We start from the raw sequence: 13,255 nt of genomic DNA on the forward strand, positions 1-13,255 counted from the left end.
CAACAAGGTGAACGCAGAACCCTTAGATGTGGAAACTTCACTCATAAAAGTTCAATAACTGACAATCTGATAAAAGGTAACGCGGCTGTCATGAACTCACCTTTATCCCCAACTTCATTTTGTATCCAGCCAGCCACCTTGTCGACGCTGTCGGAGTTGGTCACGTCTAGTAGCGTTGTCTTAAGGTGACTGGAGGTTGCTTCAGATAACTTGGCGGCGCCCGCTTCTGTCAGGCACCCTGCAAGCACCCGAAATCCACATCTGTCGAAAGCCTTCGCAGCACTGTTTCCAAATCCGGTGTCACATCCGGTGATGAAAACATGCTTGCCCGCGACAGTTGGGATCTTCCGTCCATCTCTGATTTTCCACCACAAGAAGCAGAACGCCGGAACGACGACCACAAACGCAGCAGCATACACACTCATCTCCCCAGTAAGTCAGGATAAAGCGTTGCTCTGAAATAAAAAAAAAAGTTTCTCAGAGAGGAGGAAACATGGACTTAGTGTGACTGGTAACTAAAGAATCACATTTACAAATTAAAAAGGAGAACATTGGGTGTTTTAATTGTGCTACCTTTTTTCAAAAGAGAGACTGCCGTTTATTTGAATGATATTCGGAAAAAAGCTTGAAATGAAATAAATTATCACGAAATGGAAATCTTGTTTCAGAGCTTTGATTAGCCTGCTAAACCTCTTTTATTCCAACCCTGTACTGAACAGCGTATACGTTGTAGACCGTGCTTTGCATTTGGGATGATTCAGTAATCCCGAACAGAATGAGTGGGAGTGTGCCCAGCAAGCAGGAGAGAGCAGATAACATTCAGAGTTCAGCAGAGGAGGGAACAGTGTCAGCATGTTTGAGACATATTGTCTGGAAGGCTTTGATCCCCTGACCCTCCATGACTCATTTTAGAACACTAGTGCAGACACTTTCACATTGGCATTTCCTCTCACTCCACCACCCCACACACTTTTTAACTCTTAACAATTCGGCCGAATCCTCTGCCACTGTATTTCTGTCACAGCAGCCCATTGTTGATTGCCTTTTCCCCTTGGTTTTCCTTCTCCACATGTTGGCCTTATCTGTATCAAGTCTTCTTTTCTTTCCTTTGAAGAACCTAGATTTATTTTGTCTTTCCTATTCGCCTAAAGCCCCTCCCTCTAGAGCAACTTACAAGAACTTTCAGAGATCCAAGCAAAATATAATTTTGCTAGCTAGAGCACTCTCCAGTCAAGATAAACGGAATAAAGGTATTTGGGGGGATTTTTCATTATTATAGCACTTCTTGGGGGGTGGCTGCTAGCTTACCTCATTCTAAATAAGCACATCGCCTGTGCCTACTCTTGAAAGGGAGAGACTCTGTGTCTGTCCTGCAGGCGCCAACGTTTTATTTTATAATGAGGCCACAAGGCCCCTTCTATTTTTTTTTAAACAAACTGTATTGCACTTTTTTATCATACCAAACAGGATACATTACAGGAGGATGTTTTCCATCCAGCAGATATATATAATAGTGCAAAGTCAATAACACATATATATGCTGAGGTTATTGTCCCCTGTGTTCTTCCGCGACAGAGAAAGTACAGTAGACGAAAAAATCAAACTCAGGAAATCAGTTGATGTCATTGGCCCCCCCACCCGGATGCCAACCTAAATTAACACCAGCTATATGTCACCAGAGAATCATCACTCCCAATCGCAAAGGAGGGGGTAGTGTGTCTGTGTAAGTGTAAGGCAGAATTGTAAAAAAAAAATGAAAAACCCTCAGGTGATGCTGGTGCCGTCACCCACAGGGATCCCCGAAGGCATAATCGATGCCAGATAATACGTACCATCCTATTGAGGACCAGCATCCCCCTGGGCTCAGTAACGTGTGTCTTGAAGCTTTCCAGTATCATATCCCATTCCATAGATATTGGGGATTTATAAAGCCCCTTATATTCTTCCCTCCTGAGAGCTAAAGGTTTGGCCGGGCCCCACCTACGTACCTCCCCTGTCACTCCATTATTTTGGGGGCCAGTGTAGATTTCCATCTTCTAGTGAGAAGGCATTTTGCCAGCAGCAATGCCAGTTTCATGAATCGCGACGTGACATTGGAACCTCTAGGTCTGATTGGCAATCCCAGTATACAGTGTTCAATGTTATCGCAGTGGGCATAGCCACTATGATTTCATTTGCAGTGATAGTAGCAGAAAGGTCCTCCCTATCCACAGCCTGTATCTGCGGAAGATGCGCCCCTTGGAGGAACCTCAGTAATTCTGTGTGATTAGGAGGGGAGTAGGTGGAATGTAATTCCGTCCAGTAATCTTCAAATGCTGTATTAATTCCGAGCTGTGTGATCACCACGTCTACGGCTGGGTCCTCTACCACTAGGATTAGTGTGGGGAAAGAGTCTGGAAGTATCAAGCGTGCCAGAAGCATTTCCGATCTGTCTGCCTCTGCGTGTACCCTTTGTGTGTATTGGCAATAGTTAAACACTCTAAGGAGTTCTAGGAGCCCTAAGGAGTCCTCGATTTATTTCAGATCCCACAGAATCACTTTCCTGGCTTCTACTACTGAATTAACGACAGTGCCCCGAAGCACCACCTTGAAAGTCTCCCATTCTACTATGGGTGAGAAAGCTAGGCCAGAGTTGGTCGTAAAGTATGTGTGTATGGCTGTTGCTAGGGTGTCCAGAAAGACGCCGTCTTCCAGTAGACTACGTTTGAGCCTCCATGTGGGGATGGGAGCCAGCATCTGGCCCCATGTCAGTGAGATCTCTAGGGGATTATGATCCAATGTGGTTTTAACAAGATAGGTGGCATGGGTTACCTATGGTTGAAGATGCACTGGTCAGAAGAAGCAATCCAACCGTGTATGAAGCACATGTCGGTGTGAATAAAAAGAGTTTTCCTTCATACCTTTATTTCTACTACGCCACACATCAAATACTTCCCAGCCATACACTCCCTGTTTCAACAACCGGGCTTGGCAGGCGGTGCAGTCCCTGGTAATGGGTGTGTGTGACTTGCTGAGTGTTATATCCAGTACTACATTAAAATCCCCCACAGGCACCCAGGGGTAAGGAGCCCAGTCAGCTTGTAAGGTCGACAGGTGTGTGTAAAAGGTGTCCTGGTAAGTATTAGGCGCATATATACACCCAAACAAGATAATTTTTCCATCTAGGCTGCACCCGCACCAACACATATAAACCTTGTGTGTCCACCTTCGAGTCCTGGACTTCAAACAGCACAATGCCCCTAAGCCAAATTGCCACCTCAGTGTACAGGCTGACTAGAAAGTGTAGACTAATTGGTCCATCCAATGCTTGTGGACCTTGGTAGTCTCTGTGGCAACCGGATAGGTTTCTCGGAGAAAGTTAATGTGGGCCTGGCGTCTATGCACCTGAATTAATATTGTGTGTCTTTTTTATACAGATCCCATGCACAGCACATTGCAGGTTACCTGTTTATACTGCTTAGTCCCCAATGCCATTTGTGTGTCTGAGTAACTTCATACCCAACAAGGTTCAATGTGCTCAAGAACAACTCACCCATCCCATCAGCATTGGTGACATAATCAAAAAAAGTAAAACAGTCACCAAATACTAGGTACAGTGATTTCTGGTCATTTGACTAAACCAGTAAAAAAGATATTAACATTAAAAATATCATAAACCAGGTGCAACTGCTACTGGGGTGGAAACAGTCAGGCAAGCAGAACATATCACACATGCTCAGCTTATAAGAAAGAGTTATCACACTTTATCTGGGCCCCAAATTCGTACCAAGTAATGATAGGTAATATCTCAGCATAGTCCATATCACTACCCAGAGCTTGGCATGGAAGCCACCTGGTTTGTCCGACAGTCAGTAGCCTGCCATTTCTTATGAGGGCTCCTGTTCATCCAGGATGCAAGGAGCCAAGTGTATCTGTGTTTTACATGGCAACTGTACTTTATATTCAGGGTGTACTCAGTTCGAAGTTGAGAAGAGCTAGTAGGGCGGTGGCCTCACTTATAAGTCATCTGCAGTTTGTGGAGTAACTGCCAAAAATATTGCTACACTACCAGCTGATTATGAGGCACTGTCCAGGGATGAATTGGAGCTGATGGTATGTCTTGCAGTCAACAGGATGGTCACCGATCTGATCACCACCAACTGGCCTGCTAGTGCCTGTTGTGGGGACGGGCATCCCGGACCGCTGCCGCCGCCCCCCACTGGCCAGGCCCCGCCGCCTCTTTTTAGTCGTACGTTTTGCCCTTGGAGGTGCCATGCCTGCCTGGTCTGGTCACTGGGAATAAGGGTATTGCTGTTCCATCCAGTCAAGGAACTGCTCCGAGTCGTCATAAAAGTGTGCCTTCTGTCCGACATCACTTTAAGTTTGGCCAAGAAAAGGAGGGCATAGGTGAGGCCTTAGGTTCAAAGTCACCTCTTGACTTCCTGAAAGGATGCTTGTAGGTGCTCTGTCTCTGACTGCTTTCAATGGAACATCCCAATCTTTAATATTAAGCATCTGGTCTCAGGGGCGCTTCAGGAATTGGCCTCATGATAAGGACCCTGTGGGCCCTTTCAACCACAAGCATGTCTAAGAGTCCAGTGGAAGCTGCTGCCATCTGGAGCAATTCTTCCATATAGTGGGTGGTACATGTTCTCTCCGCATCCTCTGGGAATCTGGTAATCTGAGCATTATTGTGGAGGGCTCTCTCTTCTGCATCCTCTGCCCGGTCCTGTAGAAGACCCACTTGTTGCAGCAGCTTTGCCAGTTGTGTGGTTAGTTCATAGTGTTCTGGTGACAGTGTAGAAAGCATTTCTCCTTTTGTTTTACCCTATTGGACAGCTTACAATGGTCGTCCTTCAGCAGGCTCACATCAGTTGTGATGGCTCCCAGTCGCTGCTTTATCACCAGATGCGACTCTCACATTTCCTGCAGGATCAGGTCTAGTTTGTCCATGGGAGGTGTCATCTCCGATGAGGCTATGATGATATCTGGTGACTGTTCAGGGAGCCATCCAATGGCGGCGAGCAGGAGCGAGTCTCTCATTTTTGGTCTTAGTTTACTCCATGGCCTCGACGTGTCCACACTAGCAGGCGAAAAAGAGCACTATTAAAATCCCAGAGGGGCAGTGGCGTAGCTCCTCTGGGTCAAAGATGGGGGACCCTACCAATGCCATAGGTGCTCCCCCTCAGTGGTAGACACCTCCTGAGGAGCTTAAAGCACAAACTCCAGGAGTCTCTACATTTCTGGGTGTCAGTAGGACTCCAGCTGCGTCTCAGGCGGGTTCACTCTTTGCTGATCAACACTCCAGGTGGCAGAACAGGGGGGTCCCCATTGGTCGCCTCCATCCTACTGATCCTCAGCTGCAGATTGTGTCTACCTTGCGGCAGCCACGGCCCGTGGAGGGAGTTTGGGTGGGGCGGAGATGCGGGGCGGGGGAGGGGCAGGGTGGGGGGTGCTAAAAACCGGAGTATGGATAATTGAAGTAAGTAAACAATTTAATAAATAAAATGAATTTCGTAGCGCACCCTGCATCACATTTTGCGATGCAGGGCGCGCTACGAAATTCGTTTAATTAATTAAATTGTTTACTTACCTTCAATTATCCATACTCCGGTTTTTAGCACCCCCCACCCTGCCCCTCCCCCACCCCACCTCTCCACCCCACCGAAACATCCTCCACGGGCCGCAGCTGCCTTGCAGCATCAGGCAGCCTTACGCATAGGAGTCCAGTTAGACACGACAGCAATGTGACCAGGGGAATGCCTCATGGGCACTCAGTTCATTCATGCCAGCTTCCCATGAGGACCTCCACCAGGGGTGGCATTGGCCAGGGCTGTTTGGTCCTTGATCTCCGGAACCACAGAGGCCCTATGTCAACTGGTCTCAGTAGGGCAATCCCACACGACTTCTGCTAGTTGGGCTAGTTGAGTCAGCTGCTCTTGGCTGTGTCCCTGTCCCAGGTCTTCAGCACCAGGATGTTGTGGTGCCCACTGTTCTCCTTCCCTCCTATTCACATTCACAAGGGAGAAGGGGTTGTTTGCGGGGAAGGGGGCGCTAAGCACCAGTTCATGTAAGGACCTCATTTACTGGGGAGGAATGGATTCTTCTCCTCGTGTGTTGCTCCCCAGGGCCTCTCCTTACCTCCGTGGTACCACACCCATCCCCCTTCAGGTGATCAAGGTGAGAGAGGCACCTCACAATGCTAAGTCCATGCAGAGCTCCTGGTCCACTCGGGCCACCAGGTGAACTTCCTCAGTTCATGGCACTGAGCAGACAAAACGGCTGGAGATGGGGGCTAGCTATGCGCCTCCCTCACCCAGGACCTGCCACTCGCCTGGAGGCACAATCAGAATCAGTTGCCACCTACTATTTTGTCAGTGCGCTGCGGCCCATGATCAGTCAGCCCTGAGAGCAGCAGCAGCAATCCCCGCTACACCAGTATGGTGTCACTGCACAGCACCTGGTCCCAGGGTGTTCAAACTTGATGTAGAAGCCTTAGATGCTGACATGGTATTCACTTTGGCATTTCACGGAACGGTTAATCAACGTCTCTAAAAAAGTACTTCTTATTGAGAAAACATGGAATAAATTGTTTGTCAGACTCCTTCCACTCTTTATGGAGAATTGTTTTGACGACATCCTACAGGGGTAAGTCATCCGTTTCCACCTCACTATATTAGGTATTAAACCCATCCTCATGCTTGGATGTCTCCTCAAAGCTCAAAATCTCACTAATATGTGTTAAAAGGTCTTTCAGACATTGGCCTTGTATTTATTTGCCTTTTTGATCAGAATCCTGAACATCATCATGATCAAGTTTAGGCTTCTTGGTTAAGGGTTCAGACAAAGGGGTATCAACAGCCTCCTTAATTAAGGCCTGGCGCTCTACACGGGAAATCGGCAGAATTTCTTCATCTTCTTCAGGTTGTTCCACAACCCGCTCAACAAAATGCTCCTTACAAACCGCCTTTTTGGCCCCCATATAGAAAAACAAGTAAGTGACGTGCTAGGACGCGTTCTCCTCTTTGTATACTGTTGCTAAGTAACCGAATCTCATTCTTGTGAGATTTTGGGACTCGACAAATGCGCAGCCGCTAGAGCCAGTGATGTGCCAATGGCACACTGACTGCGCTCGGTGTTAACCTGCTATACGACTCCCCATTAGCACGAGCTCCAATGCCAGGGCTGCTCTCCACCCCAGCCCTGCACATGGATGGGCAGTGCACCGGAAGAACGGTGCATAAAAGTTTGTTGTGGCCGGTATCAAAGAACAAAACATGTTAGAAACATAACATTGTTAAATTGATAGACAATGAAGCGTGGCTTACCTCTTATCCCGAGAACAGAGAAAACACAAGACGGGTGGAAGAGGGAGGGGGCTATTTATACTAGTAATAGAACTTAAAGAAGTCTGCATGTAGACAGGGTCTTCGACCCAGGACGTGGTATACACCTCTGTTGGAGGTGGAGTCACCTCACTGTTTAGTTCTGGGATGAGGAGGACTAAGATTAGGTGTAATGGCCTATTGAGCTAGACTTCAGTTCTCCTACGGTTAGACATGTGAATGAACCAAGTCACATCTGCAGGTCATGCGTACTTGACATTATATTCTCTGAAAACCTCTCTGGCATACAGCAAGTAAGACCAAAACATGTCCGCTAACTACTAAAGTACTGTAGAGAACACAGTTCATCAAATACGTGCTCAATTTCTTAAAATCACTGTATCTGGTCCCATCTTCTGAACAGAGAGGTCACTCCCAGCTGAGACTGTGCACCTTCATCTGGACAACTATTTATAACAAAACATATAGGGGGTTTTCCTACAAGGGCTCACCTTAAGACCTTATATACTTGGGTTCTGATTATCGAGGCCTCTCCTCCTGAATTGCACTCCTCAAGCTGTCCACATGGTACGATTGACTCAAACCTTCTGGTTAGATGGCTAAAACCATTTACCCCTTAAGCCCTTACGCTGACTGGTTATGGTTTAACATCTTTATCTGAGATCATTCGGTATGGGGGCTATCATTACCTACATTTAACATCCGATGAATCTCTGTGCTGAGGCTGTCTGATGCATGCAGTCTGAGGTTACGTTCAGTGGCTTGTAGAGCTATACAAACATCCTAAGTATTCAAGAGTTTTGTTGAAAGATAGCCTAAAAATTCATAGACTTTTAATTTATACAAACGCTCAGTTTAAACCAGGACTGTAGTCATACAATGATTAGAGTTAAGCAGCAGGGGCGAAATATTCTAGGGCGCTGGTAATGGCAAAACTCTCAGTATGTCAGGGTTCTCATCTTGCCCTGAATGGGAATGTACCAAGAGTGCCCATACCATGGACCCCGATAAAGCAAAGGGGTCAGATTCTGCCATGGTTTGTTTAATCCTACTAAAAGTTTTAAGTTAGGACCTTCAAGCTGAGAACTATGAGTTGCTGTGACATGAAAAACACCATGACGGTTGAGCACATTTACGTCTTTGAACATCCTTAGGTAATGGTTATGTGGAATGTACTGCTCATAAGATCATTATTTGGGGCACAGAGGCGGCCAGCGGACTGTCAGTGGATACTGAGTAGGACGTACAATGGTCCCACCCCGGCAGAGCCCCATTGTTTGACATCAGTGTAGACACGTGTGCATAGTACAGTTAATGTTCCTTCGTCATTATACAGTACACATCGTTTTATATTTGGAGTTTTAACTTTATCAGTAATCTCTGTATGAGTATATTTTTAGGACCACCTGCCTTTTCTGCCACAATATCCCTCTTTTCAAGATTCTTATCTTAGAACATGGGCCATCTTTAGTATCGGTTGGGACCAATTCAAGAACTGCAATGGGTTCATGTGTTTTGTTTCCGACATGTTCCCCTAACAGGTTAAGGGCTTCAATCACAGCAATTTATAAATTAGAAATCAGGTACTATTGGTCGATTTTATACAATTTGGCAAAAAATGACCTTAACTAGGTAAATTATGAAAAATAATTCCAGACTTTCCACCCACAGACTATTATCAGGCTACAGAGTGCTGCCTAATATGTTTAAGAAACTACATCAGATTTCCTGAAGTGTCTAACGTCCCTACATCCTGCCTGCACCCTATAATAAAAGAACAGGTATCAACACCATATTTCTTTATCCAATTTGAATTTCTTTTTACTGAGAATTATTTACCTTATCAGTTACAGGATAACCATCTAAAAGTCAACCTGTTATATATTTACAGGCTCTAAAGTATATCCGATTATTAAACAGAACACACTGTTCCTTGGCATATTAATCCTTTGGCCACAGGATATAAAGTAAGCATTTCAGATATAATTAATTACCACACTGGGCGCCACATAAGTTAGACTGGGATGTTTGGCTTTCACTATCCCTCCACCCTCTATAGTGTTCTCTCTACATTCTATAAATATCCTCCTTTTTCTTTTTTCTAAGAAATTTTGCGTTCTATGTTTCAACCATTTAAAGAGAAAACAAAATGAAGGTATAACAAATTGATTAATGTATCCAATCTTCAGGTGTGTCAGTTAAATGATGTAACACGAAATACAGTTCATATGAATATGTTAAGTAACGACAATATAAATGGTTGTTTAGCATGTTTTTTATTAATTTCAGGATTGGAGGCTTTTCCTTACAAAGGCGTACTGAACGCCGAAACGCGAGTCGAAGATTATGTATTCTGCCACAAAATTGTCTTTTTTTAATAATTGTTTTTAATGAGAACTTTGTAGAAATAAAAATAAATTGTATGTTTACATGTAATATGATGGTTTTTATATTGTGTTGAACAAACACTGAATATTGCCATGTCAAGAATAAACTTTTGTACTTTTTTAATTACTTGTTACATTTAGTTACTTTAACTAGACCCACCAAATAAGAAATGTTATATATAATTATTGCCTAGGTAGTTATTTTTCAGTGTGTATTGCCCTGTCCTAAGAATGTTATTTCTATTAAATCAGGGGGTCCTTGCTATTTACAAAAAATTGTAGAGCAATACAAACATCTTAAGTATTCAAGAGTTTTGTTGTAAGATAGCCTATAAATACATAGACTTTTTATTTATACAAAGGCTCAGTTTACACCAGGACTGTAGTCATATAATGATTAGAATTAAGCAGCAGGGGTGAAATATTCTAGGGCTATGGCAATGGAAGACACTGAGTATGTCAGGGTTCTCATCTTGCCCTGAGTGGGAATGTACCAAGAGTGCCCACACCATGGACCCCGATAAAGCAAGTGGTCAGATTCTGCCATGGTTTGTTTAATCCTACTAAAAGTTTTAAGGTAGGACCATCAAGCTGAGAACTATGAGTTGCGGTGACATGAAAAGCACCATGACGGTTGAGCTCATTTACGTCTTTGAACAGCCTTAGGTAATGGTTATGAGCAATGTACTGCTCATAAGTTCATTATTTGGGGCACAGAGGCTACTGAGTAGGACGTACAATGGTCCCACCCTTGCAGAGCCCCATTGTTTGACATCAGAGTAGACAAGTGTGCATAGTAAAGTTTATGTTGCTTCATCATTATACAGTACAAATCGTTTTATATTTGGAGTTTTAACGTAATCAGTAATCCCTGTATGAGGATATTTTTACGAACACCTGCCTTTTCTGCCACAATATCCCTCTTTTCAAGATTCTTATCTTAGAACATGGGCCATCTTTAGTATGGGTTGGAACCAATTCAAGAACGGCAATTGTTTCATGTGTTTTGTTTCCGACATGTTCCCCTAACAGGTTAAGGAAGGCAACAGGCAATGGTGCAACAAGTGCAGTGGCACCGGGACCCTGGAGAAGCTCACAGAACCCCAATTATATATACCTTTTGCTACTCACTGGCCCCCAAGGATCCCGTTTCAGTTGCTTTCATCGGAACCCATGGAAACCTAGCTACGCAAATGCAGATTAACTATTTTAATACCTTAAAGGATTTCACGACCTGCGCCTATTTCTAAAACACAAATGCCATTCTTTCTGACTTTTAATGCACGAGGTATGACTTCAATACTTTTTTGACTCATTTCTGAAAATATAAAGAGACAGTACCTGCAGCTACGAGCTCTTCTCACCCAGGAGTCAAATGAGCCGCCTCCGCCACTTCCCTCTCTTATATACGCAACGAGGAAGTGAACAGAGTGGAGGCGGCTTTCGTTTTGACACTAAGGGAAGGTACATGGGCGGCTTGCGTACAGCAGTATCTGGTTGCGTAACGTCGGCCAGCACGCACCTGCACGAGTCACACCGCGCGCACAACCCATCCTGTCAAACAATTCGAAGATGACTGTCGTTAAACTGTAGCATGATGATGCTCGCGGCACGAGGCAGATTCTTTATGACGTAATCCGTGTTAGACTTTCAGCTACACCCTGCCGCGCTGCTAATTTTAGACTTGATTGCACATTCGAGTTCAGTGCGCTCGATATCGAAGTACTCGCCTTTTTTTCACACCGAGCTTTTCATTACAGTTGTCGAAATTGTTGCAGACGTAAGACTGTTTTTTTCTTGTGAATGTACTAAGAATCCCGTCGATTTTAGGACGTGTTTCCTTGTGGGAATAGGGTCAACTCATCAAACTGCGCATGTTGTCACCCTTACGCGGGCTCCTCTACTGGGCATCTTTAGCTGTCTGAAGGTAAAACCTATTGTGGAGCATACTAAAAACTTACAGTGGGCTCAGACCCCACCCACTGCTTACCATTGGTTGGCTTTATTGCCACCATCATGTTCGTATTCAATGTCATGCCTTCCTCTTCTTGTGTTTGCCCATGCCATATAGCATAGACCCTTTCCAATTCTTTTGATTGGCTGACTTGCATCCTCCTACTGCTCATATTTAGGACATTTCTTTTTCGGTTTCGCCTGCAAAGCTTATCAAATCTCTTGTACTTAATATGTCATAAAAGGGGCTCTTATCAATTCCCATAGCCGATTTTCTGTGTTCATTCGTTTTTGTGTGGAACTTTTTTTTTGTTAACTTCCCCTGGATGCACGCATTTACGATATTTTAAATTAAAGCTGTTCACACTGTTGAGCCCCCTTAACTGTTAAGATAACATCTCTTCCCAAGAAGGGAGACAGCTTATAACAGTATACTGGAATGCTTGCCTTTTAATACTTATGGCCAGATGTAGGTAGAATAGATTTACCGATTCTTAATTACCGAAAATTACCGAATTTTACAGATTCGGTAATTAAGAATCGGTAAATCTGAGGGGTGGATATGTAGGTATTCCAGATGTGCTGGAATAACGATTCGGAAAAATTCGGTATTTACCGATTCGGTAAATACCGAATCGGTAATGCCCATTCATTCCTATGGGCTTTGAAGCCCATAGGAATGAATGGGCATTACCGATTCGGTATTTACCAAATCGGTAAATACCGAATTTCACAAGGGTGCAGGGGGTGTCACTTTGACACCCTCTGGCCCCCCTAAAACAGGCTCGGGTGCCATGTGGCAGGCATACATGCCCTAAGGGCAGGTCTGCCTGTCACATGGCATAGGAGTGCATGCACACATGTGCATGCACACCGGAATCGGTATTTTACCATCAAATTGGATTTGATGGTAAAATACCGATTCGGTAAGGCCTCTGGGACTCAGAAGAGTCCCACCTACATCTGGGTGCCTCAGATTCGGTAAATTTACCGAATTTTTATTTTACCGAATCGGTAAAATTACCGAATCGGTAATTTTACCGATTCGGTAAAAAAATGCCCCCTACATACCTGTCACCCATTTACCGATCGGTAATGGCCAAAATCGGCCGTTACCGGTCGGTAAATGGCCTGAAACGGCCACCTACATCTGGCCCTCAGTTATGTAAAGCAGATGCTTTAGCTTTAGAACGTTTGTGGCATTTCTATTCATGCCTTAGTACCTTTACTTGTATTTTTAAGGCATTATAGGATTGATATTTTTAACTTAATCTATTAGGTCAATAAGATCAAATTCTAAATGTTGTCATAAACATTGTGTGTTAAAAATAAAGTTAATATACAAGAGCTATGCTATATTTTACTACTAAACAGACATCCACATGTGCAGTTACCTTGCAGACAACAGGGTCGTGATTTAAATGGCGCAGCAGGTGCAGTAGCACCGGGCCCAAAAGTTGTCAGAAGTCCTCTGAACACATAATATTGCTATATTTGACTTCTCAACAGGATGCCACAAATGCAGGTACCTTGCAGTTAAAAAGGTCATTATTTGAAAGGTGCAACAGGTGCAACTGGGCACATACATTG

General features: G+C 44.4%; 1 protein-coding gene across 2 annotated transcripts in view; it reads right to left on the bottom strand.

Annotated features, from left to right (window-relative positions):
- LOC144823263 (dehydrogenase/reductase SDR family member 9-like) overlaps window positions 1-11,290 on the bottom strand; it is a 170,872-nt gene extending 159,582 nt beyond the window's left edge. The window contains exons 1-2 of one of the 2 annotated variants that reach the window (XM_078681617.1): window positions 11,054-11,290; window positions 101-455 (exon numbers count right to left, since the gene is read on the bottom strand). In XM_078681617.1, coding sequence (XP_078537743.1) covers window positions 101-425 — 325 coding nt within the window. In that variant the 5' untranslated portion in view covers window positions 426-455; window positions 11,054-11,290. Of the gene's footprint in view, window positions 1-100; window positions 456-573; window positions 795-11,053 lie in introns of those variants that run through there. The other variant, XM_078681618.1, reaches the window with a different exon arrangement.
- Window positions 11,291-13,255: the final 1,965 nt, after the last annotated feature.

The sequence above is a fragment of the Lissotriton helveticus genome, chromosome 3_1 (assembly GCF_964261635.1).
Source record: "Lissotriton helveticus chromosome 3_1, aLisHel1.1, whole genome shotgun sequence".
In the NCBI taxonomy this organism is placed as follows: domain Eukaryota; kingdom Metazoa; phylum Chordata; class Amphibia; order Caudata; family Salamandridae; genus Lissotriton; species Lissotriton helveticus.